The sequence below is a fragment of the Diadema antillarum genome, unplaced genomic scaffold (genome assembly GCF_040938485.1).
Source record: "Diadema antillarum isolate AM-2024a unplaced genomic scaffold, OU_Dant_1.0 scf00000001, whole genome shotgun sequence".
NCBI classification, from domain to species: domain Eukaryota; kingdom Metazoa; phylum Echinodermata; class Echinoidea; order Diadematoida; family Diadematidae; genus Diadema; species Diadema antillarum.
In genome coordinates this window covers 2,101,280-2,127,791 of record NW_027270890.1, presented here as the reverse complement: position 1 = coordinate 2,127,791, position 26,512 = coordinate 2,101,280, and the positions used below count along the sequence as shown (strand labels likewise).

At 40.1% G+C, this 26,512-nt stretch overlaps 1 protein-coding gene across 1 annotated transcript in view; it reads right to left on the bottom strand.

Annotated features, from left to right (window-relative positions):
* Positions 1-1,483: 1,483 nt before the first annotated feature.
* Positions 1,484-26,512, bottom strand: part of LOC139721313 (transient receptor potential cation channel subfamily M member-like 2) — a 433,859-nt gene continuing 408,830 nt past the window's right edge. The window contains exons 32-34 of the mRNA XM_071632667.1: positions 24,714-24,857; positions 24,048-24,161; positions 1,484-7,770 (exon numbers count right to left, since the gene is read on the bottom strand). Coding sequence (XP_071488768.1) covers positions 7,654-7,770; positions 24,048-24,161; positions 24,714-24,857 — 375 coding nt within the window. The 3' untranslated portion in view covers positions 1,484-7,653. The remainder of the gene's footprint in view (positions 7,771-24,047; positions 24,162-24,713; positions 24,858-26,512) is intronic.

Here is a 26,512-nt window from a genome sequence, read left to right as displayed (position 1 = left end):
ATTGTTACCCTTGTGACAATGCCTTTCACGTTTGGTGACAAACTTGACCAGTGTTTTCAATAAGGAGGAAAAAAATGTGAAAATTAGGCCCTGCATAATCTGTTCCACCCCCCCCCCCCCCCCCCCCCAACAGGGCCTGCCCCTGTAACTGCAATGAACAGATTCTGAACTGCAGTTATCAATATATGAGTTACTAACTCATAGCACTCACTTTTGGCTGGTTCTAAAAAAGATTTGTAAAGATTCCTTCATTTGGGGGCTTGTCTCCCCCTACACACCCACTTTTAAGCCTTGTGACCCTTGGGCCTCCCAAACAGGGAATTATGCCCATTTGTACAAATACATTTTCTAAACCCATTTTCTAAAATTTAATGAAAGTCTGATCATGCATTTTCAATGACAAGAAAATGCAAAGATTTGGTCCCAAGCTCAACCCTCTTCCTGCCCACCTCCAGATCTGCTATGTACAAACTTGAAACTACAGCCACCTATCTACTTACTTCAATTTGTCAATCCAAAATTGAAAAGAAGGTGCATACTCATGAATCTTTGAAATTTCAAAACTTTTGTTTTTTTTTTCTTTGATTTATTGACCTACGGAATAAAGAACCTTATTTCCTTTTTGGAATTACAAACCTGTGGAATGACAAACCTTCAAAATAAAACGAACATCAACTGTGCATTGTGTGTGAGGCATTTTGAAATACTGTAAATAGTGCAAATAGAATATTTCAAGCTAAGTCACTAATACTCTGACAATTACATAAAAGGCTAAATTTGCTCAGTACAAAACATACTGATGTTCTAACATTACAGGAGAAAATACAATCAAATTGTTTGGAGATACAAACAAGAGACCCGGGATCTCGCGCTCACCTGAGTATCACAAGTTCACCTTCCATGCATTCTGGCAGACTCTTACCTGAGAACACTGGAAACTTGTGGTGGGGTAGCTTTGAGAGCTGGGGGCATGGTGTCCATTTGCATATTCCATCACACTGGTAAAAATACCTGCAAGGTACACTGTACTTTATAGAATGTTGAACTATGCAGTTCTGAAAAAAAAAAGACTTAAAGCCCTATCACTTTAGATTCTAGAGAACAATATCATTGAATATACCTTAATTTCAGAGGTGCATTTGCCTCCCCCCCCCCCGAGTTTTTTTTTGGGGGGGCACTGCAAATGAACAAACTTGGAACTACAGTCATCAATGTACAAACACAAAGTAACTTTGCTTTATCAAGTCTGGTTCTAGAGAAGAATTGTAAATATTCCTTAATGTGGGGGGATTAGGCCCCCTCGGGTCCCCAAAGGGGAGCATGGTGCCCTGTTGAACAAATTGAGATCTTAACTCCCAACCTGTCAAGTGTGGTGAATAGGGGTTTTTCAATGATTATGAACATGTACAATTTACACCACCATTTGGACCCATTCCACCCCACTCCCTTGGGTCCCAAGGGGGGGGGGGGGGGGGTCCCAAGGGGGGAAGGGGCACCCCTGATTCTGCCATGAACAAACTTGAAACAACAGTCATCAATATATTGACTCATTGTATTAACTTAGCTCAATCACTTCTGGTTCTAGAGAAAATCTTTACAGATTCCTTACTGGGGGTGGGTTGGGCCCCCCAGGGGCCCCCCAGGTGGGGCATGGTGCCCATTTGATGGAATTGAGATTCTATCCCCCTAGGGATGCTACCTACCAAGTTTGGTGAAAATTCATAAAGGGATTTTCAAGAAAAAGATGAAAAATTACAGTTTAGGCCCCAATTTAGGCCCCCTGGGGCCCCAAGGTGAAGCATGGTGCCCATTTGATGGGAATGAGATTCTATCCCCCTAGGGATGCTACCTGCCAAGTTTGGTGAAAATTCATATTGGCATTTTCAAGAAAAAGATGAAAATGTACAATTTGGGCCCCATTAGGACCCCTCCCCATCCTCCTCCCCTGGGTCCGAAGGGGGACACCCCTGATTCCGCCATGAACAAACTTGAAACTACAGTCATCAATGCACTAACTCATAGTACTAACTTAGCTCCATCACTTCTGGTTCTAGAGAAGAAGATTTTTAAAGATTTCTTAATGTTGGGGGGTTTGGGCCCCTCTGGGGGCCCCCAGGTGGGGCATGGTGCCCATTTGAACAAACTGAAATTCTAACCCCCTAGGGATGCTACCTGCCAAGTTCGGTGAAAATCGGTCATGGGGTTCTCAAGAAGAAGATGAAAATGTAAAAAGTTTACGCACGCTGGACGCCGGACGAAGAGTGATCGCAATAGCTCACTTGAGCCTTTGGCTCAGGTGAGCTAATAAGAGAGCGAAAATACATTGGTAACCTACTTGTCCATAACTACTAAATTGTATCATATCTTGATACATCTGTACATGTTTCAGCCACAAGCACTCGTATAAGGAACAAAACCAGTCCATTTTATGTTACAACATTTACATGATGAACATCATTTTTTTCCTCACAGTATGCCAGAAAACCACACGAGGGCTAAAAGATCCATCAAACACATCAGGATTTAAATTTTATGCTCACTGTATCCCAGGGAGATGGAAAAATACATACTTTAAAATTACAAAAAGTAAAATAGAATATAAAATAAAAAAGATCCTGAGGTCACTGTCTCTTCAATTAGGCCTACAAAGTACATTACATTTATCAACAATGATTGCCTAACATTAAGAAAACTTGTTTCCTCATTTGCCATTTTGTTTAAAACTTCAACAGGATTTCTTGACATGATTTCTTTCATTTTTTAATCACTCAAAATGGTGGAAAATATTGTATTTACTCACATATACTAATACTAATACAGGCCCTTCAGGAAAACATATCCCTTCAACTAGGGTATGAGTGTTAGGGGAAATCAATCAATTACAAACTTCAAATTAACATCAAAGTAGCATTCTTAATTTCCCCTTATCTATTTTAGGTTCTTTGGATCAATGTTAAAATATGGTCTTAAAACATGCAGTGTATATCTCTGTACCGGTATTCAGTTTGAGATGGTAACTGTGAGCCAGTGAAGTGTACCAATAACTGTACCATGAACAGAATCAGAAGTCGATGTAAAATGCTAAATATGTTGCTGCTTTAGTCATTTGCTCAACATTCAGTATGGTAAAAATGTACTTTTTAATGTTCAAGTATTAAATGACACTATGACCCTGAAAGGAATGCTGACATAACAAGAGACCTGGGGGTTTAGTGCTGACCTGAATATCACATGCTCACTTTAAATTGCATTCTTGCAGACTATTACCAGAAGACATAGCATATTTAGGGAAGGGGACCTTTTTAGGGCCTACAGGGGACCATGTGTTTATTGTTTTTTTTTTCTCTATCACACTGGTAAAAATACCTGCCAAGTACACTGTACACTGTAATTAGAAAATTTGACTATGCAAAAAAGGATCAAAATATAAAAACTGGCCCTCAATTTGGTCCCTGCTGGACCCCTGGATTTACAATAAATAACCTTCAAAGTACATTCATCAATGTATTTACTCAAAGTGGGGAACTGTGCCTATTGTACACACATTTCTTCTACACTCCAGCGATGGCATCTGTCAAATTGGGTGAAAAGAATCTGACCATGCATTTTTACGAAGACCATGAAAATGTGAAAACTGGCCCCAACTTGAACCCCCCTTACTTTTATACTCATAACACTACCTTACCTTCTGCCTCCTGGTTTGAGAGAAAAAAGATTCATACCGATTATTTAAATTTAGGGCTTTGCCCCTCCCTTAAAGGCATTGTGCCCCTTGGGGGCCCTAAGCAGGGAATGTTGCCTATTTGCACATATATGTATTCTTTCTTCATAGCAAAAATCATGGAAGTACAGTTACCAGTCAAAACTTACTCATAGCCATAACTTCATTCGTCACTAAAGGTTTTAGAGAAGATTTGCAAAGATTCCTTAATTTGGGGGTTTTGTCTGTCTCCCATCTGGGCTATGAACATGTTACTATACTAGGTCCTATACTAGACACATTGCAGGTCCTGAACTAACTCACAAAATACTAACCACAGTAGACAAGATATATAATGATATGCATAATAAACTTTGATGGCTCTGGCAAAACTATCAGACAGCATGATATCTTAACCCGTTGAGGACGGACTGATTTTACTACAACGAGCATTTCCCATAAACACTTGCCCGAGTATACTCGGGCCTCATCCTCAACAGATTAATTTACTGAGTGCTGTATATAAAGAGAGTCTGGCCAACTACTGACAATGGGCGCCATGTCGTTGCCCTGCGCATTGTGCATTAGAGTGTTAGTATGTATGCTCATATGTCATAATTAGAGCAAACAAAGTACCGTACATTTAACAATGGGCGCTGCATGTGAGCTCTGTTCCCGTGTGTGTGCTTGAAGCTGGTAATGGCATGGTGCCTAGTGATCATGGGACCTGCTATTGACCAATCCAAGGCTTCAAAGCTCTTTGGCCATCAACCAAGTTGGCCAGACTCTCTCTATATACGGCACTGAATTTATCAGCAGTCGCATTACTCATTTGCATGACAAAGTAACTGAAATTTTCAAACATCCATTTATCAATTCTCATAACAATATCAGGCTATAATTATTATTCCTATTACTCAAAGTATTCAAAATAATACAATACCAGGGTAAATGTGTAATAAGGGTAACAAAAACCATACCAGCGGAAGTACGTGGTCTGACTCTCTCAGTCACTGAACAAGAAATCGATGGTGACGTGATCGGCTGGCAGAAAGGCAGAAAAAATTGATCATTAGCAGCTACAGAAACTTTCCAAAATCAAACTTGTATCTACTTGCTTTTAGCCTGTAAACCCGCTTTATGAAGAGGATATGTTTTATGCACAATTACTTTCAGCAAGCAGTCTATATAATCCACAGCATCCATTAAAATAAAACTATATAAAAACAACAACAACCCCACAACACTTATACATAAATATATAACATGATAGCATGATCTTCATATACTGTCTGTTTGGAAACAAAAACAAATTTTACAATCTGATTAAACAGCCTATACAATATACACAAACTGATAGATGGTTTTCATATTCCACTTATGTTAAAAAATAAATTGGTGCAATATCTTGAGTTGAAACTTGAAAATGCTTAAATTCTTATGGTGGCAAATGTCACTGCATTACTGCAAAGTACACCGTCCACTGTAATGAATGATGGACATTCTTAATCAAGACAGCATACAGTCAAGGGGATGAAACCAATGAATAATCCTGTGATTCCAGGTGACTAGCAATAATCAGCAAATGGTATCAACCAGGCACATGTGACATATGCTTGAATGAATGAATCTTGTCTGTTCTGAAAAAAAAAAAAACCCTCAAGAATTGCCAGGTTAATGTTTATTCCCTGACATCTAACATGATGGATGAGAACACATCTTCACATATATCAGAAGTGTCTCCTTACTAAACATGATGTTCAAGTACAAACAATGACAGACATAGAGGATACAATGCATGTGCTTTGATAACACTGAAAGTTCAGAGATATTCCATACAGATTTAAGGCACTGCACACTTTTATTCACTACTATCACATCATTTCTACAAAATCTTGCACCAGGTAGACAGTATAAGTTTACACATAATGTGCATCAAAACTATATTTTCCTCTTGAAAGACACTGAAAATCTCAGAAATTGCCCAATATATATATTTCTGTTATTCATCGATGACATGCCATTTCTTCACAATCTTAAAAAAGGTATACAGTAAAATGCACCTAAACTATCTATTGAAAAACAATGATAATCACTGGGATTGCTCAATGATATACTATTGTGGCTTATCTCACAATCAAAGAGATGAATATTACAGTATTATTGTTCACTTCTACATTAATATTATCGAATATCCTCTTCATACGCACTTCATACACAATAGCCACTTTCTTGTCAATTTGAAATCAAACATACAATCAATGCTGAGCTTAAACATGCTGTTCAGATGTAAGTACAAATAATAATAATTTTTTTTTTCCCATATGATTTTCTCATATCTCTTTCTCCTTTGGGCAGATCTATAGTATCTTTGCAAATCTTATGTTAGAAATAATTGACTTCTGCTTTTTTTTTGCATAAAGGGTTATATAACTATTTATGGCACCTCAGAATAATTGTGAGAGCACATCAAGCTTTAATCTATCCACTTTGCAACTATAATCTCTGTAAAATGCTCGTCTCACAGTGATAGCCTGTGTTTGCTTTGAATTTTGTTACAAAAACTGTTCTTTGTCATTCTGACTGTTAACAGACTGTCACAGAAAATAAAACAACAACAAACACATACAATGACACAGTGTCTAAGCATTTAATCAATAAAAACTCTATGAAGGTGCCATGTTACTGGGGGCACTCACACAGCTATGTAGCTTGTAGTAATGCACATGCCTTGAGAATATTAAGATACCCGTTTAGCAGTTTGTAGCATCTGAGTTTAGTTGTGGCTTTGTAGTAGACTTGAAGACATGTACAGTTGAAGCACCATGGAAGTGTCCAAGGTTCTACTCATCATTCAAATAGTAACTGATGTGGAAACTTGAATCCAAATAACTTTGTAACTATGAGATGTATCCTATCAAAATGATAATATGTGGCCCTGCATCACAAAACCAACAAAAAGTCGCCAGACACAGATTTTTAGTTCAGGAAAGATTCTGAAAGAGCAGATTCTAAGCATTAAAATGACGTATAACTCAAATGAAATGGACTCTCGTAACCTATCCATATATTGGAAAGAAAGCACACACTCTGGAAAAGTGTGAACCGAGAAAAGAGGCTCTGAAGTACAGGGTCTATTCAAGCGCTTAATCTTCACCAAACCGCGCTGGCTGTGCGATGAATAGGACAAAAAACAGGGTGTAAACAACCGGAGCAACAACAATGAAGAGATTAACGGATTAAGCTCAAATTAGACATGCTCTATTAACACATTCTGTCCATGATTAATGCCAACTTTCAAGGCAGTAGCTTTATTCCTTCAAAAGTTACTAGACTTAAAAATGAAGAATGTGCTAGAGACTATCAAGAACTGAACAGGTGCCTCCAGATCTCACTACTCTACGAAAAATGGGTTGTAGAAAAACTAGTGAAAATGCACTTTCCCATTCATTTTTTATCCCAAACTTAAGACTAATGTAGAAGAAGGGTGGTTCTTTTAGAAAATATGAAAAACCCAATATTGACTTGGTTGACCCATTTCACCTTTTTTTTGAGTCCTCACGTAAAATCAAGGGGTGCAACTTTTTGTGCGTTTTGTGGTGCACGGTCACATATATCAGTTATATCATGAGCAAAGTCACACTCAAGTGCTGGGTATATGATCAATAATTAGCATAAAGAAGAAGTGATGGATTGCCACAAAAATCATGTCCACATAAATTCATTTATATCCATGAAAGAACAACCAAATTGACTTCTACAAGTGCATTGATGCATTGGAAGCATAAAGGTTTATTTTTGTTCTTTTCTTTTTTGGAAATTGGAAATATCACTCCACTACTTGCTTTCATGCAGGAAGTGTTGTTCCATTACCAGGAGGGAGCGAAGAGTAAATTCTTTGATGATGAATCATCTGGAGATTGCCAACTGGACAGATCATTGAGCATCCAGTTTCAGAAAGCAGCGTTGTGTAGCTCTGCAACCTTTTTGAGCATGGCTGTATGGCTGGCAAAGAGTGGGATTTTAGAGCTCACCCTCTGCCATCTCACACTCTGGGCATCATCACTTGCCTGGAAGAAATGAATGTAAAATATGATACAACCAGTCAGAATAACAAAGAAGGACACTCATCCAATCTACACATGAGACAGACTGTGAAGGGCACACATTGGCAAAAAGTCAAACATGAATCCCATGGGACTTGATGCTCATCTGAGCTTTGAGGGAAATTCTACCATGATGCAAAATCCTTACACTGCCCCTTGATGACAGCTCATCAACAAATTCTAACTACTTCTTTAAAAGGTCTCAAATCATGCATTATCACTGGCCTACAAGGTACAGTGTATCTGCAAAAAATTCTGGGTGTAAGAATGACTCATGCCAAATCTTTTCAGAATGTGCTTTGAGGGAATGATTCCAGGTTTAATTTCATCAAACATCCCTGGAACTGTCATGGAATTTGTTCTTCCCCCTGTATGCATACATGTGCAATTCTACAAGAGTGTCTGCCCAGCTACTTCATCTGTAAAAGATATTGTTTTCCACCAGTGCTTTGGACCTGTGGGGCATTGCACAGGGGGCCTGCTTCAAATTCAATCCTTATGAGGGTCAAAGATCAACTTCTTACTTACATTATGTGACCCATGGAACACTTCTGCCACTTTCAGGAAATATCAAATTCCTCCATCTTGTATGTGATGTAATAAATATGAGTGTGTTGTAAAATGTAAAAGTTTACACTACCCCTCATGGGGGCAATCCAAACTATTTGAAAATGTTGCATCTTATTCTACCCATGAATATGATTCACTATGCCACGGTGCCTCCACTGTATATCTATACAAATACATGTATATATCATATACTATTATGTATATATGGGTGAGAATTTTGAACAATGTACAATAGCTAATTTTTACACCTTATGACACTCTTTCCCTCAGAACACAAGAGAATGATCTTAGACACCATTTTCTTTCATGTCATATGAGAGCCTACTAAATTTCCTTTCAGGAAATGTATGGGTTGGTATACTTTTGACTGATATTTTGTATCTGAGAAGGCCTTAAAACGTGAAAATACGGTAGAAAGGCTATATACACGATTATTCATGTTTTTCAAACCAATGATGTGACTTTTTAAAAGTTTGTGACATCTTTTATCTGGCTGTGTTCTTGATCTCACATATCTCGAGTATGTACCATAAAAATATAAGAAGTCTATGAATGCATATATAATTACAGAGAACAAATGAAATATCAAAGTCCCAAACAGACAAATGTCCTTGACACTTTTGTCACTAACACTACTGGAAAATCTACTTCGTTGTTCCAACTATAATGTTTACTAAAATTTGGTGTTCAACCTCATGAACATATCCTGCAAAAATTGTAGGTCTGCCGGCTGTACATGATGATGATGATGATGATGAAGTCTTGTATAGCGCCGGTATCCGCCAAGTCAGGCGCTCATGGGACGTAACATTCTTTTATGTAAGATTACACTCAGTTTACCTCAAGGAAGTGCATCTGCTATTTACTTCTACAGATTGCAGCCCATTAAGCGTTATTGGTGATATTGTTCTCAGTTGTAATCAATTAAGATCTAGCCACATGGGCATATGCATGTTTTGAGTTCCCGTCCATCCCTTGTAAAATACGAACCAAAATTACATTTTTACTGCAAACCTCTGTGAAAAAAAAAGCATGTCCGTGGTGATTATTAAGTTCACTGATGTTCGAGTGGGGCACCATCTTACTTGATGGCGCAGGTACAGCCTACCTTTGGCGCTCCAGCCGAGGAGCTGTGTGCCATGTTTAGAGCGGGCTGGGGCTCATCTCCAGTTTTCAGACCAGATGATTCACCAAAAACCAAGCAAATAGTGAATTTGTGCTCTGAAAATCCACCTCCTTCTCCCTCTCTGAGCAATACATATGTTGAAAAGCTGTCAAATTTCTAATAATTTGTATTGAAAATACCTTTTCACAATTTTGAAAGAGTTAAGAAGCCTAGTACGTGCTCTCTATCGATTAGCTATCCATCCTGGAACAGGACCCCATTAGTACAGCGAATGTCCATGAAAATTTCAGCGAACCTCCGTCACGTAAACAATCCGACCGATAGGAAACATTTGTCTCAAATGTGTATTTTATTCTTTCAAACTTTCAGCTCAAATAGTGAAAAGTACCAGAAAGGAAACAATAAGCTTAGAGCTGTAATTTCACAATTTCTGAGGCAGTTTGTGATCATGAACAGACAGCTCAAATTTACTTGCTATTTTTCTCTTGAATTCCCTAAAATTACACAAACACAGCTTGATATTGAAATCCAAGTTGGAGGTAAATGGCAGTCTATGTAATCTGTAATTTATGTGCAATTTAATTTCTTTCTGATGGGGTTTTGTAGACAATCTGCACTGTTAAAAGTTCAGTCCAAGAAAGAAATATCTGATAATTACAATTATATCACCGTATGATAAGTTAATGTTACTTGAAAATATTGCTGAATCACGAGTCTCTCATACCCAAAGGTGCATAGCATTCAGCATTGAATTTAACTGTGATAAAAAAGTAAAATGTTCTGCTCACAAATATGCATTCATAGAAGAAGTCCATGCAGTATAGAGGAACAGTGTCACTTTTTAGTGACAGATGCTCCCCATGTATTTCTTTTGAGTAAGGTAACTGCCATTTCAAAAGGAACACATCCATTTTGGGGCTTCCATCACGGATGTTTCCTGTAGTTGTCATATTTTCCATGCCTTTATGCACTCTTATCTTTACCTTCACAACAATTTTCTCTCATTCTCTATGTAGCCTGAACATGCCATGGCCAAAAAGAAAAGAAAAAAAAAATCAAATCCAAAAAGTGCTATGCAATCACAGTCACAATAAATTTGAAGGAAAAGAATGAAATGATGGAAGAAGTCTGTAATGAGCAAGAGGCAAGAAGGAAACATGAAAGTTCAAAAAGAATGTGGAAGCAGTTGAGTGAAATAGAGAAGGAATGGAGAAGGGATCGAGCTCCAACGCGCATATAGAGAAAATAAGTGTGAGTGCACTTCCGTTAAAACAAATTCCTCTGGATGGGCAGCTCCGAAATTCCGACATTGTTATTCCAACATAACAATGTCGGAATTTCGGAGCTTGCAAATGGGTATTTGTTCCATGTTCATCGTGTCACTGCCGGCAACCAGGGACAGTGCAAACAATGTCGGAATTTCGGAGCTTGGGTATTTGTTCCATGTTCATCGTGTCACTGCCGGCAACCAGGGACATCCTGGTGGTAGTGTCGCTGCCCGGAAAGCAGTAGATGACAGGTTTGAGTCCCACTGGTTCCTATTTTCCGACATGTTTGTTAATTTACAGATCAGCAGTTGCGATCTTAACAAATTTAATTCGTAGAGGGAGACAAAGTGAAGAAACTTGTACCTGAAGAAAGTTCCTTGTTCTACAGGTTCTTATCCCGAGAGTTTGTTAATCCAAAAATGAAATAAGGTTTGCAATTCTGAAAGTCTGTTCTTCTAAAAGTAGAATACGCCTGATATTTGTTAAGGCGAAAATGACGTGAGGTTTTTAGTTCCAAAGGCTTCGGTTGTTAATTTGTTTCTTCACATTTGGATTAATGAACCTTATTTCATGTTCCAATCAAGAAACCTTTGGATTAATGGAGATTCCTATTATTTACCAAATAATGAACCTTCAAAATCACAAACCTTATTCAATTTTGGGATTGATGAACGGTAGGAATAACGAGCCTTCGAAACAATGTGGTAAAAACGTTTGTTATAACGAACTTTATTCCATATCGAAGTCACTAACATCAATTTAAGTTATATGGAGTTTGTCTATTTTGTCATGATAAACCTTTGGAGTAACAAACTTTGTACCATTGTACCATTTCTCATCAACATAATAATGCAAGTTCTCCTCCGTAATGGTGTTTAATATGAGGACCAAGCGCAGAGTGATATCTGTTTAAACACACTGGAACCGGAAGCATTTTCCCCTAGCAGTTTAACTTCGTATTTGGATAATGGAGCACATTTCTTTTGTTTTTTGTTTGTCAATTAAGTTATCAAATTTAGCTATGACTATGTTCGCTGTAAGCAAATTTTGCATCTATAGACTTTTTGATAATAATTATGTCGTGATAACAAAATTTGGGATAAAAGTATGTATTGTAAATGATGTGCAGTGTATCGCCATATCGAGAGCATTACATTGTTGAAATCAGGGAACTCTCAATGTGATCTTGTTTTATGTCTCTTTTTTTCATAGGGACTTCAGTATTAACCAATCTTCAGTTAAAGACACCTGAACTTATTATAGAAAATGTTGTCAAATTATCATCTAATCTATCTGTGTGAATGTAATGAAAGACATGACATTTCACTTGATTCTCATTACCTAAGTGTAAACTTTGAAATGGTAATTGGTAATTGCCGAGTTAACTGATTTGCTTGAAAGAACATACTAGCGATAAGGCGTAATGTTTCATCAGACAGAATATGTTACTGAGATTTACATGTACCTTCGAACATCCATCTACGAGAGATGGAAGAAGTGTTTTCTTTGATTCCTCACCATGAAAAAAGAGGCAAGCTTTTAAAATACAGAATGGCCAATAATTATTTGGAATTTTGTAGAGGAATATGTCACGACACGAAACCGCTGCTTATTGTCAATGGAAAGCTTTTCCAACTCTGCAGAATTGTACTGTTCAATATGTTGTTTTTTCAGAATGTCCATGAGCTATATGCGCACTTCCGTGATGAAAACTATGCTATATTTGTTGAGTTAGAGAGACTGCCTGGATCAGAGACATCATAAGAAAAACACCTTATTATTTTGAAGTAAGAATTTAAGTATGGAACAATGAAATAAGAGGTTGACATAATGAGTTTCTGTAAAATGTGCACAAATTGAAGAAAGTGATTAGCGAAAGAGTGATATTTCAACAGAAGTAACGAATTTGGTTAAATTTTCGGTTGTCTACCATTACATACAGGTTATCAGTACAAATTTAATATTCTGCCCACACATACACATATATATCTTTTGATATTTCATTCCCATTATGAACCGAATCAGACTGTAAAAATCTATGCTAAATGGTATTCAAATATATGAGGAGTAATATTCCTCACGGACGTTCACTGCTCTGGACATGGTAAACTTCCATGGTAAATAAAAATGGCTCCTCTAGGAAGATCCTGGTATAATTGGTTTCATATCAAAGCTTGAATTATACTCTTTCAGGAAAGAAAAACGATTTTGAGTAATTCCTACTTTTTAAATTTCGTGCTGTTTGGTCTGAATTGTAAATCGTTCAAAATTCTGAACCATAAACAGTATGTCAGAACAGAATAGTCAGTAGTGACTATGTTATATACTATCGATGCCATACTTACCCATCCTAATTTTACAATTGCTCTTCATTACCCTCATGGGAATAGCCACCGGTAAATATTTTGCATTTTTCCCTTCAGGCCCCTGTGTTCCAAGGCAGGAAACCTCGCTGAGAGCCTATATAAGCAGCCTTTCCGCTGCCTCCTTCCTCTTTCGTACCTCTTATGAAAGTGGTGTGATTGCCCCCCAGGAAGGGGGAGGGTTCATGGGTAAGTATGGCTTTGCTAGTAAATAAGATACTCACTACTGAGTATTCTGATTTACAGCGCTTCGCCATACTTACCCATCCTAATTTTACTATTGCTAGACTCCCACGGTCATTTAGGAGGAGGGGACACAATACACCACTGACGAAGTTTTGTGGCTATTAATTTCACCTACCCTTTCTTGCCTTTAGGGCCAAGTTAGGTTTGACTAGGGCACGATAGCACTGCTTTTGCAAATTCAGTCCCATGGCTTATTACATCAGAAGGTAATAAGAGATGAATGTGTTTGGGGTAGCCCAGTATGCAGCTTGTAGGATCTCTTCTAGAGATACACCCTTAAAACGGCCCATGATGCTGCAACTACTCATGTGTCATGGGCTCTGAGGATAGAGTTTCATCTCCTCCTGCCTTTATCCCTTGGACTATCCTCCGAGAAATTGTATTTACGGAAGCAGGGCATAAGGTTCAACTGAACTAATGAACCACTGTTTAGATTTCCGGATTTTCTCAGTGCGACTAAGCGACTAATTTACCATTTTAGGGCTCTCACAGAGCACCATAGTCTGTCCTCTGATATTGATGAGAACGCTTTCATGACTGGAAGACCATCTCACATGGTTTTGAAGATTCTCTCTGATTTTTGGATACAAAACCCGGTTTTGGAATCAGCGAATGTGACCTGATTTAAGCGAGAGTTCATGGATTAGACTAAGAGAAATACAGTCTTTACTGACAAATCAAGCAAGGAAGGCTTATGCATTGGTTCAAAGGGAGCTTTAGTAAGTCCCCGTAGGACAATGGGCAGGTTCCATCTTGGACAGAGAACTCGCCGAGGGGGATTCTGTAGGAAGAAAGCTTTGGTTGGTCTACACAGAAAATTGCAGTTAGATACTGTTTCTCCATTACTAAAACTTGTATGGATTGCTCCAATAGTTGATCTGTATCCTCTAATGGAGGAAATGCTGAGTCCCTAATCAAACAGTAAGAGTAGGAAGTCTGCTATCTTACCTAGAGGGGCTGAGGTTGGATCAATCTGCATGCAGTACGTCATAACCATGTGTAGAATCGTTGCAGTCTTGAATCGTTAGTGTTCCTTGTAGAGGCTCTGAGAAATCTGGCAGCCATATTGGCAGCCCTCTCTGAAAGCCTGTGTCTTCTGCACTTCTCCTGAAATGGGTCAGAGTGTCAGGCTTCGCTTCCGAGGATTTGGGTTAATACGTCTGTGTCCCTGGTTGTTTCAGTGAGTCTTTCTTTACCAGGAGTGTTGTGGGAACGTCCATGAGCAGTTTTGTCCGACGTGGGAACCGTGGTCTCCGTGGCCACCAAGGAGCAACAAGAAAGATTGTTGCATTATCCACTATTACCTTCTCGAGCACTTTTAGGATCATTGAAATTGGTGGGAAGGCGTAACCTGGTATCCCTTTCCGTGACATTGGGAGTAAGTCTATTGCATAGGCTTGTGGGTCATGATATTTCGTGCAGCTGCAGTATGTGGGAAGTTGTTTGTTTAGAGAAGATGCGAACAGGTCGATTTGAGACTGTGTCATATTGATTATCCTTTGCACCGTTTCCCGTTTGAGATACTTACCACGGGAGACAGTCTGCTATGTAGTTCTCCTTCCCCGGTATGTGGCATGTTTTCAGTGAAATGTTGTGTTTCAGACGCCACTCTAAAATCTGCACTGTCAAATGGCAAAGGGTTGGAGATCTTGTGCCCCCCTTGTCTGTTCATGTAGGACACTACTGTCATGTTGTCTGACTTCATCAGTATGCACCTGCTCATTATTTGTGTTTGAAATTCCCTCAATGCCAACTGGACTGCTTTCATTTCCAGCATGTTTATGCGCAACTTTGCATCTCCTTTCCCCCAACATCCTGAAATTTTGCTGTCTGTGATGTGAACTCCCCAACCCTGTAGGGATGCATCTGTCGTTATGGTCAAAGAGGGGGAGGGGCTCCTTGTTGGTTTCCCTTCGCCTAGTATGTGAGGATTGATCCACTTCTGGATCGCAGTTGAAATCTCTGACGACAGAGGGACTAGTTTGTCGGGGAATGATGTCTGGGTCGGTAATGTCTTAGCAGGTGAAGTTGGAGGGGTCTCGATCATTAGCGTCCTGCACATATGGGGTGCAAGTCACGAGAGCGACACCCACGAGTCATACAGCCCACAAGTCATACAGCTCACAAGTCATACAGCTCACAAGTCATACAGCTCACAAGTCATACAGCTCACAAGTCATACAGCTCACAAGTCATACAGCCCACTAGTTATACGGCCCACGAGTTCGACACTGAGTAAATAAAGCCCATGAGTTCGACATCAAGTAAAATAAGCCCACAAGTTATACAGCCCATGAGTTTGACACTAGGCACATGAAGCTCACGAGACCGACACTAAACAAAGAAAGCCCACGAGACCGACACTGAGCTTAAAAGGCTCACGAGACCGACACTAGGCAAAAGAGGCCCACGAGACCGACACTAGGCAAAGAAGACCAACAAGACCGACAGGATGAACAGCGCCACCTATAGACCAATAAATTGTATAGGGTGTCCAGATAATGACATAAAGAAGGTATAAGAGATGGAAAAGGAGAGTTGCTAGGGTATTACCTCATCAATTGCCCTCCCTCACCCCCTGAACGGTCAAGATCTTTAATTGTGTTTGCGTATGTGAGTGTTTGTGAAAATATAAACAAAATTCAGAAGTGCATGAGATGTTTCAACATTACTTTCGAAAATTCCAAAACACCCTCTTTTCCCTATCTGAAAAGCTCATACCGGTTACACCTACTCAGAAAAAAAAATTAATAAAATGATGTGGACATTCAGATCAACCAACTAGAAAAATACCCAGGTATGAAATGAAGTTCACTACAAGAAAATTATTCACAAAATGGTCAGTGTTGAAGTGCACACCTGCTTTACATGATATGGGGGGGGGGGGGGGTAGTCATCTGCGAAGGCGTTGGAATGGTAAAAATTCACAGAAAATAATGTAATCGTCAATTAAGGTAGCGTTAAAAATTTGGAAAAAGAAGATGCATCCATGAAAACAACTTTTCTATTTCATGAAAAATGTACCGTTTTGAAAAGAAATATTATTATACAAACACAAGCCACTGAAATCGAGGTGAATCGCTGCAATAAAAAAAGTTTTCATCCGTTGAATTTCATACACTATAGTTAAAGAGAAAATTAAAAATTAAACTCTAAGCAGGCGGGTATAAGCAGGCAGATAGGATATCTAGTAAGGCCTACTTAACTTGTGAAGCGAGAGAGAAAAGGGCAAAAAAAATCTTACATACTGTCCACCGTCTAATTAGAAATTTGGAAAGCCTATTAAATATAGCACGATGGCATCTAAAACTAAACCATTCATCGGTCTTGTCCTCTATCATTTTTTCATACATTTTATTTTTTTTTTTTTGGGGGGGTGGTCCCATGAAGAGGACAATTCTATTTAAAAAAAAGAAAAAATGGTAGCAATGTCGCTCCTCGTAGCGTGACAAAATTGCCCCCTAAAAGCCACACGTGTACAAATACATACTTAATGTTGTTGATATGTAGATGGTGCTGTTATTAGTAAGTTACAATCTTTCGCTCGACAGCGTAACGAAATTGCACCCGCCATTATGTAATTTTCCCCTTAATGAAACACCCTGTACAGGTACATAGTTGCAATTGACATGTAGATGGCGCTGTTCATCCTGTCGGTCTCGTGAGCCTTCTTTGCCTAGTGTCGGTCTCGTGGGCTTTCTTTGCCTATGTCGGTCTCGTGACCCTTCTTTGCCTAGTGTCAGTCTCGTGGGCTTTCTTTGCCTAGTGTCGGTCTCCTGACCCTTCTTTGCCTAGTGTCAGTCTCGTGGGCTTTCTTTGCCTAGTGTCGGTCTCGTGAGCCTCTTTTGTCTCTTGTCGAATTCATGGGCTGTATGACTCCTGAGCCGTATAACTCATGGGCTGTATGACTTATGGACCTATTTTTTATGTCGGTCTCGTGGACCGTATGACTCGTGGGTGTCGGTCTCGTGGGATGACCCCCACATATGTACTACATCTACCAGGCTCGACAGGAGTCCTAAGAAAATTAGCCACAGCCGTGCTTTGGACGTCGCAGCCGACAGCAGCCTCTTCATTACTTTCTCTACCCTGTGGTTTGTGAAGATTCTTGGTGCCGATTTTAGTCTGAATGGCAGGGCTTCAAATTGAAAGTACCTGTCGTTTACTGTGAAGCCTAGTAGACGTTGACTGTCGTGGTTGATGGGAATGTGATACTACTAGTAAGCATCTTTGAGGTCTATGGTAGTCTGTGGGTTTTACGGTTGGGTCTTTGGGTAGGGGAGTTTTCTGGTAGGTCTTTACCTGTTCTACAGGAATGATTAACTGGGGGCATAACCTTTCTGGACCATAGTTGTGGTATTTGATTGTTGATTTGGAGCAGGTCTAGATCTAGATAGTCAGAATTGTGGTCTAGGGTCTCGTGTTCCTTGCGTCCTTGCCATGGGTTAGCCCTTTGATCACGAAAATAGTCTTGTGGTCTACTAGTGCTAGTAGTAGGTCTATTCTGTCTGCCCATGTATGGGAAATCACACTGATACTTACAGTGGTAGGCTTGGGCTATGTCCTGGCTCAGAAAGTGGGCCTGTTGTCTACCACTAAAGGCCCCGGACCTAGGCTTGTATGTCGGTCTACACAGCTTGTAGATCGTCTTATCAGCTGTAGTGCTAGCACTGATGTTCCTGTCGAGAATGGATTGGAACTTACCACTGAACAGGTCCTTTCCTTCAGTCTGGACTTTCATGAGGGCTTTTGCTGCATCTCTGTCTAGTTGCAAGCCCTCTATCACCTTTTCCCATCACAGTCATGTACAAAGGAGAGCAGTATGTGTCACCTGTTCATATTGGATGTCTGCCACCTTTGATAGCATGTCCCCGATTTTTTCTTTGTCATGCTCTTCGATGTCAAGTTTTTCTGCTTCTAGGAAGGCAGTAGTGAGATAGCCTTGTTATACAGCAAGTTGCATTGAGGCTCTAACTGAGGCATCGATGGCTGACAAATGCCATTTGCTATTTCGGAAGTTGCACAATCACAGGCTGTTCGGATTTCCCTGCTCTTTCACGCTCGCGTCGCCAACGTGAAAAGCTACGTCTGGGACTGACGGAGTAGTGAGATACTTTTTGTAGTCATCTTGCGCGATTTGGAAGTTTTAATTCACCTCTTTCCAGCATATTTTCATCTGTGCACGTTGTTGGCCTAGCTTTTTGAAGCAATCTTTACACGGAGCGTCCATCTTGACTGCGCTTTTCTTCGCGTTTTGTGGACCTCCGAGTGTGGAGTGTATGCGAAAAATCAACTTTTCAGTTTCTTTCGTCTGTGGAGCTGTTCGTTGGCAGCTGAGGGCAGTATTTGGTCAACAGATATGCTGCTGAAGCTGTATCATCTCTGCTATTGAGCGCAGCACCAGTATGCATTGTGGAGCAGACGGTGCGTGGTGAAAACTAAGTTTCGGTAAGTGCTTGAGAACCCGTCTAGCACTATTTCATTTTTGCTTGCAATATATCGAAAGAGTCCACTAAGAAACTTACCTGTCTGACGCGGTTTGCCGGAATGATGAGTCGGTTTGGAGTATTTTGAGAAAAATAATAATAGTAGGAAAACCGACTTTTATTCCAGAAGGCTCCAGACTAACTCGGTCTCGGGAAAAATTCGACCCTACTTCAGACAATTCACACGCAGTAAGTGATCACCACATTCTACTGGCCACTGCATAATACCAAATGAGGCCTAACTGAATGGACAGGAAAGTGCGTGCTAACGTACTAGTAATCCTGTACAAAACAAAACAAAAATGACAGCGCGCGGTCCTCAGTTGCTGAGACGCGCGGTCTTTCGACTTTTTGTTGTTGTTTATCAAGCGCCTTTGATTGTTTTAGAGGTGCTTGATAGGCGCACACTAATTTTGCATGCGCGCAAAAGAGGTTTTTGATGCGCGCGTTGTAACAACTCGGACCATTACTGCGAGTAGCCAGAACACGAAGCGCTAGTTTATACAGGCCGCTCCCATAGGACAACACTGTACAATCAGAGGGACAACCATTCTTACTCATCCCGCCGTCAAAGCGAAGCCGAGTTATCCCCGAGTCCGAGTCTAGCCTGACCCCGTTCGGGTAAGTTCTGAGACTGAACGTTTTTGGTTGATATTTCCCATTTTCGTCGTTACCCATCGAATATCTTGTTATTACAGCATTATTCCGCACATTTCCTAGGCATACGTTCACATTTTGGAGCAAAATTTGACAACTTTTGCAGGCTTACCAGAACTTTGTTTGGGCTTTAATAGGATCGCTTTCGGAATCAGCTAGTGCATTTTGCGAGGCGCGATCTCTCATCTCATAGGTGTAGCGCGCTGTATTGTCGCTATTCACGGATTTGGAGAGCAAGCTTATGGAACAGTCTCTCCAGTTTTTGGAGCAGCTAGAGATCCAGGTCCGAGTCGGACTCACCGACTATAGCTATCTCTACTTCCCTGTCCCTCTCTCGCTCTAGACTAGGGCTTTGTTCACGAGCGGCACAAAAGCGTGACTGTGTGTAGTAGTTTGTATGGGTGTGAGATCGAGAGGGACTTACCTGGCTTGCACTGTAATCTTTCTCGGGGGTTTGGTCTAGTGGGTCTGGGTCGGGAAAACTAGATGCCGCTCCCGTGGAGCATGACGGGCCCACTTCCTTACCTGCTACGGTGGCGGTAATTACGGGAAAGCATGCCTTTAAGGATGATATTTTGTAGAGCTTTCATTAGCCACTCACCTGCCTCCTCCGGATTGGGAAGGGTACTTATGCCGGAAGTCGGCATTTTTGCAGGAGTCCCTTCATTCTTTTGACCAGTGGGTAGTTTTCTTTTCTTCCCTTTGGTCGCGCGAGAAGCTTGGGATGCCACACTGGCTGTGGTATGGGGAGAATCCCTCTCTAGGCCGCCAGTAGCAGGGGGAATAGAAGGTGCAGGCTCACCCGCACACTCGTGCTATTTGCCCTTCGGCGGCTGCACAGCATTGTTCCTCTCCCGCAGCTTTCCCTCTGCCGAGGGGTTTGTAGTAGTGTTTTCTGTGCTTCATTTCTCTCCCTCAACTTTTCATTTGTCGAGGTTACTTTGGAGTGCGGTTTTACCTTCGCCGACACTTTGTGTTTGTCCGACATCTTTCGTAAGTGGAAAAGCCGTGGCCGTGTTTTTATTTTGTAGCCATGCATTGAGATTTATGAGAGTTTACATTCTACTGGTGTTTTCTTAACGAATGCACGGTAACGAAAGAGGAAGGAGGCAGCGGAAAGACTGCTTATATAGGCTCCTGGCGAGGTTTCCTTCTTTGGAACGCAGGGGCTTAAAGGGAAAAATGTAAAATATATACCGGTGGCTATTCCCATTGAGGGTAACGAATAGCAATTGTAAAATTAGGATGGGTAAGCATGGTGAGGCGCTGTAAATAAAAAATTACAATCGGATTTCCGCATTTTGTAACAAAACCATTTGGGTGTGTACGGTCATTAGAAGTGGAAGCAGTAGACTGCTTTGATGGAAATAATTATTCATAGACTGGATATTAAAACAAAATTGGGGTAGGTGTCTGAAGAGATCTTTGCGATATTGAAAGAGTGATAAAAAATGGATATGCAACGGCATACAATCGTACATTGTTCCTCTAACCGCACATTTTTAGGCCTATGTGTGCTCATTAACATCTGACAGTGGGTTATTCTACATTTCTTTACCACACAGCTAGTACACTCACCATATGTAACAAGCTACTTGTACTTCTTCTGTTTTCGGACTATCATCCTTTTGCTCATATCACTCAAAATAAACTTCGACATTTGCATGCACAAGACACTTCTCATATTTTCTAGGCTTCAGTAGTCTGGGCTGCAAGTGAAAACAGCATCAATTTCCCTTAGCCCTCGTTGCGTCAATAGTATGGCAGTAAAAAGGCAAGTTAGAAAAGGGGCTAAGGATAGACCAGAGGTTAACTAGGATAGTCCAGGGTTAAGGATAGTACAGGGCTAGGAAAACCAAGTGAGAAAAGGCATTTTGTATATGTATATACAGGCCTATTAGTCTGGTAGGAAGGGGGGGGGGGGTCTCCATGCACCCTCCGAACACATTTTTTAAACTTACTTTTTTTTGTAACCCAAAGGCCCGAATTCACAAAGATGGTACAAATGAAACCATGGTTTAAACCATGGACAATGGCGTATGGTGCACCAAGTGTCGCATGGCCTATTTCGTTATGAAATCAGTCATTTCGTTGACAAAATGACCATTTCATTAACGAAACGTGTGAACAAAAAGAATGTAACAGAAATCACGTTCTCTGAAGTTCAAGTGATTCCTGTTACATTCTTTTTGGTCACACAATGATGTATTCCAGGAAATGATATGCACTATCCATGAGCTGCTGTCTAACCAGGAGGAGACGGACACCAGGGTTTTGCTCTACCTCAAGTATACCACTAAGCTTGGGTACGAGGCAGCTGTGGTGAGGACGCTAGACACAGACATTTTCTTGATCCTCTTGCACCACGCTTACTCTATCGCCCTCACTATCTTCCTTGATAAACGGACTTTCAAGCATTGCCAGATTGTGAATGTCAGTGAACTGGCATACAGAATCGAAGAGAGCTGACTACTGTACCACAATCTTGGACTGTATGTATATGTTCACTAGGGAAGATGTAACAAGTGCGTTCAAGGGTAGTTGCAAAGTTGGACCCCTGAAGAAGCTACAAAGCCACCCCATGTACCACACGACATTTAGGTGAAGGTAGTCTGATATTATAATTTCAGCAGTATTTTACCAAAATCTAGTAAATTGCTCAGTATCATATTATAATAAACACTGCTAAAATGTTAAAACATGACTTTATAATGTGCCATTTTTTTTTTTTCACTTCAGAAAACTTGGTGATGAGTGGTCTGTGGAGCCAGAGGTGACAGATGACATTGAGGCATTCACATGCCAAATGTATGACCAGACCCGGGAGAAGTCTATTAATGTCATCCGCAGCATCATGCTAAGGCAGATGGTGAGAGAGGGCGAGCATTTAATGACCAAATCCATGGTTGATTTCTCCATGCTCCCACCTTGCAGAGACAACCTTGTCCCACACATTCAATGTGTGAACCACCCAATGCCTTGCCATCTTCAAGCAAGCTGACCCCCCAATCTTTTGGTGCCCTAACCCTTTGATCCTGGACAAGGGTGGCATAAGACAGAGGATGGTATTATGTAGCCAGTGTGGGCAAGTGGCCCTATCCTTCCCACTTCCCTCATTGACTTGCTTCAGAATACTACTGAGGAGATGGAGGAGGATGAAGAGGAGAAGGAGCCAGACATTGATTATGATGATCTGTTTGATAATGACGACAAATTACAGAAGTGTGAAATGTAAAGGTGACATGATGCTTACCGCTTTTGTGGATTGTATAGTTGCACAGGATGAGAATTTAGAATACTTTTGACAAAGTGAAGTCATATTGTTTTACTTTTTTTTTCTCAATATACGCTAATTCCATACTTCATGGAAAACGTACACACCTCACAAAATGTAACTAACCACTTTGTCTTTTGATCATAGTTCAAATATTGTGTCTTGTATCAGACAACTTTTTACAGAATTTGAAAGAAAATTTGATTCCAAACAATTTGAACTCTCCTTTGTTGAAATTGAATAGAGAATGTAAGCATCATAGCAATTCATATGCAAATATCCCAAAATAAAAGTTGCAGCAATCCACATTGATATAGCAGTCTCTATTCACAGAGAGAATTTCTAGCTGTCAAGTTAAATTCATCTCCTTGTTAATCGGACAATAAGGTTTAAACAAATATATTTAAATGGAACACTTTTAATCTAATCTTAAGTAAGTTTGAATGAAAACATTATGGTACCTGAACTGTTGAAATCGGCTGAACATTTTGATACAGTGATTGTTTTCATGAAAATACTCAAAACATACATATGACCATGTGGCTAGATCTTGGTTGATTACGACTGACAACAATATCAGCAATAACCTTTGGTGGGCTATGATCTTTATTAGTAAAAAGCGGTAGCACCTCCGTGAAGTAAACTGAGTATAATCTTGCATAAAAGACTGTTACATCCCATGTACAGCAAGCAGACCTATATTATTTTGCAGGATATGTTCATTAGGCTGAACATCAAATTTTAGTACACATTACTGTTGGGACAACAAAGTAGAATTTGCAGTAGTGATAGAGACCAAAGTATCACGCATGTTTGTCTGTTTAGGACTTTGATATTTCAATTGTTCTCTGTAATTATATACATGATCATAGACTTCTTTTTTTTTATGGTACATACCCAAGATGTGCCAGATCAAGAACACACCCAGATAATAGATGTCACGTATCTTTAAAAAAGTTACATCATTGGTTTGAATAACATGAATTATTGTGAATGTACCATTTTTACCGTATTTTGACGTTTTAAGTCCTTGTCAGATACAAGATATAGTCAAAAGTATACCAACCCACACATTTTTTGGGAGGAAATTTAGCAGACTTTCATATGACATAAAAGAAATTGGTTTCTAAGATCATCCTGGGGTGTTCTGAGGGAAAGAGTGCCATAAGGTGTGAAAATTAGCAATTGTACATCGTTAAAAAATTCTCACCCATACATAGTTTCAATGAATAACACATTGCCCCTACAGACCTCAAGATTGAAGGAGCCAAATGCTGCACCATCTTCATCATGAAAGTTCATGGCAACTGTTTCCATCCAAGCATTGTCTGTATTGCGAGGGTCATCAACATATCCTTTATATACCTGCAAAAACAACAACAAAACAAACACAGTAAAACATTAATGCTGAATTTGTTTGCAAAGCTATATAAGAATCTTAATTTCCACCTGGATGTTCTTCACAATCTAACAGTAAAGAAAATTATAGCAGCACACCTCTCGAGATCAAAAGGAAAGGTCTACTTAAGTTCACCCCTCAAATGACTAGGCTCTGACTTGACAATGCTTACTTCATATTGAAAGTGAAGCCAGTAACTACATGTACCACTTAACTACTAATATTCTTTTGCCTATACATTAACATTTTCAAATATAACTATCTCATTCAAGATTTCATCAAACTCATATTATGCAATCTTATTTAACTCTAGACTTAAAAGCAGGACCAAAGTTAAATTCTAAAAAACCTAAACACAATACAAATTAAAAGGGCATATGAAGTTTACGGGCAATATAATCATTGCCTATAGAAGTTATTCACAGGCCCCTTACATGAGAGTTAAGAACTTTCCAGGTACACGTGTCAGAAAAACAAGGTACCTGCACGATTCTGTCTCGGAAAGATGAAATATGTACCTCTATGCCTTCCATAAAGAGCTTGTCCACACACTCCCTGATATTGGCTTGCTCCTCCACGGACTTATTGAGAGTTCCCAGGGCCTCCTCACTAAACTCCCTTCGAAGGGTGGCACTAACTTTGTCTCCAGGCTCTACCATACCCTGCGTGGACAGCAAAGGGAGACAGAAAAAGCATGCAGTCTGCATGGGCAGGTGGTCTTCATATGCAGGTTCTATGACATGTCAAATGCTCTGCATGGAAGCAAGTACAGTGGCCTTGATAAATGATCAGTCTTCATAGACTTGTCTGACTGTCAAGCACACATGAACAAACCCATTCAAAAATGTTCTAATTTTACCAATATCATACATTACTTCTGGGCCCCATTTCATAAAAGTTTTTAGGATGGCAACTCTTGCTGGAATGGCAACTTCCCATAGCAACAGCCAATCAGGAGGCTGGATTCTTGTTGTTGTCATGATAATTACCATTCCAGCAAGAGTTGCTATCATATCAACTTTTTATGAAATGGGGGCCTGGAATGTATGTACCTGTAGGTTCAGACAGTCCCCTAGCACACTCGTATCATGACACGGAGCAGCATATGGGTTGATCTGCTGAGGCCAACAGGCTAACTGGCATGTAGCCTGTTCTAATTTTCCTTTTATATGGACTCACATACACGTATCATTCACATTAACCATGCAGTACAGTGTCATGGGCTAAGACAAGTAAACATAAATTATGTTCAGGGGCTTAGGGGTTACAGAGTTAATGGTGTGCCTAAATTCTCTCATCGCAAATTAGTTATAAAATCTCAAACTGCGGCTGTGCTATCTAATTTCCATAACAATATGTTGAAACTGCTGTGCATGCGCAAGCTCTATTTGATCACACATGAAAAAATGTTGCTACAGCGACTGGTTATACCCCCGCCAAACAACATTTCATAAGCTTTAGTCAAAACAACATTTCATAAGCTTTGGTCAAAAAACTGAGGAAGTAGTTAAATCCGCAAGATCTTTCCTTGATCTTCTGCCATTAATATGCCGTTACCATGGCAACGTACTTTCGGGTACTGTCGAAAAATGCGTCTTGCACATCTACAACCAAAGGCACACATCTGTACCAAGTTTCATGGAAATTGGGCAAAAACTGAGGAAGTAGTTTGCAACACAAAATTTTCCATCATTTTGGCTCATAATATGTGAGCTGTTACCATGGCAACATACTTTTTGTCACTGTCAAGAAATGTGTCATGCTGACCTATATCCTAAGACAAACATTCAATATGAATTCCATGAGAATTGGAAGAACACTGATGAAGCAGTTTTGCCATGAAGCATTTTGCCCTATATTTTACCAATAACATGCCGTTACCATGGCAACGCACTTTTTGCCACTGCGGAAATATGTGTCTTGCACATTAACATATTCAGATGAACATCTGTACCTAATTTCATAAAAATTGATCAAAAACTGTGGGAGGAGTTCGCGACGCAAGATTTGTACCCATTTTTGCCCATAATATGCCGTTACCATGGCAACGCCAAGGTACTTTTGGGTACTGTCAAAAAATACGTCTTGCACATCTACAACCCAAGGCACACATCTGTGCCAAGTTTTATGGTAATCGGTTGAAAACTGAGGAAGTAGTTCGCGATGCAAGATTTGCAACGGACCGACCGCCCGACCGCCCGACCGCCCGCCGATTCCTATATACCCCCTTCAAACTTCGTTTGGCGGGGGTATAAAAAAGAGAGTACTATCTGTATCTCAAAACTATATCATAGTTCTTTTTTAAAATGCCTCCACC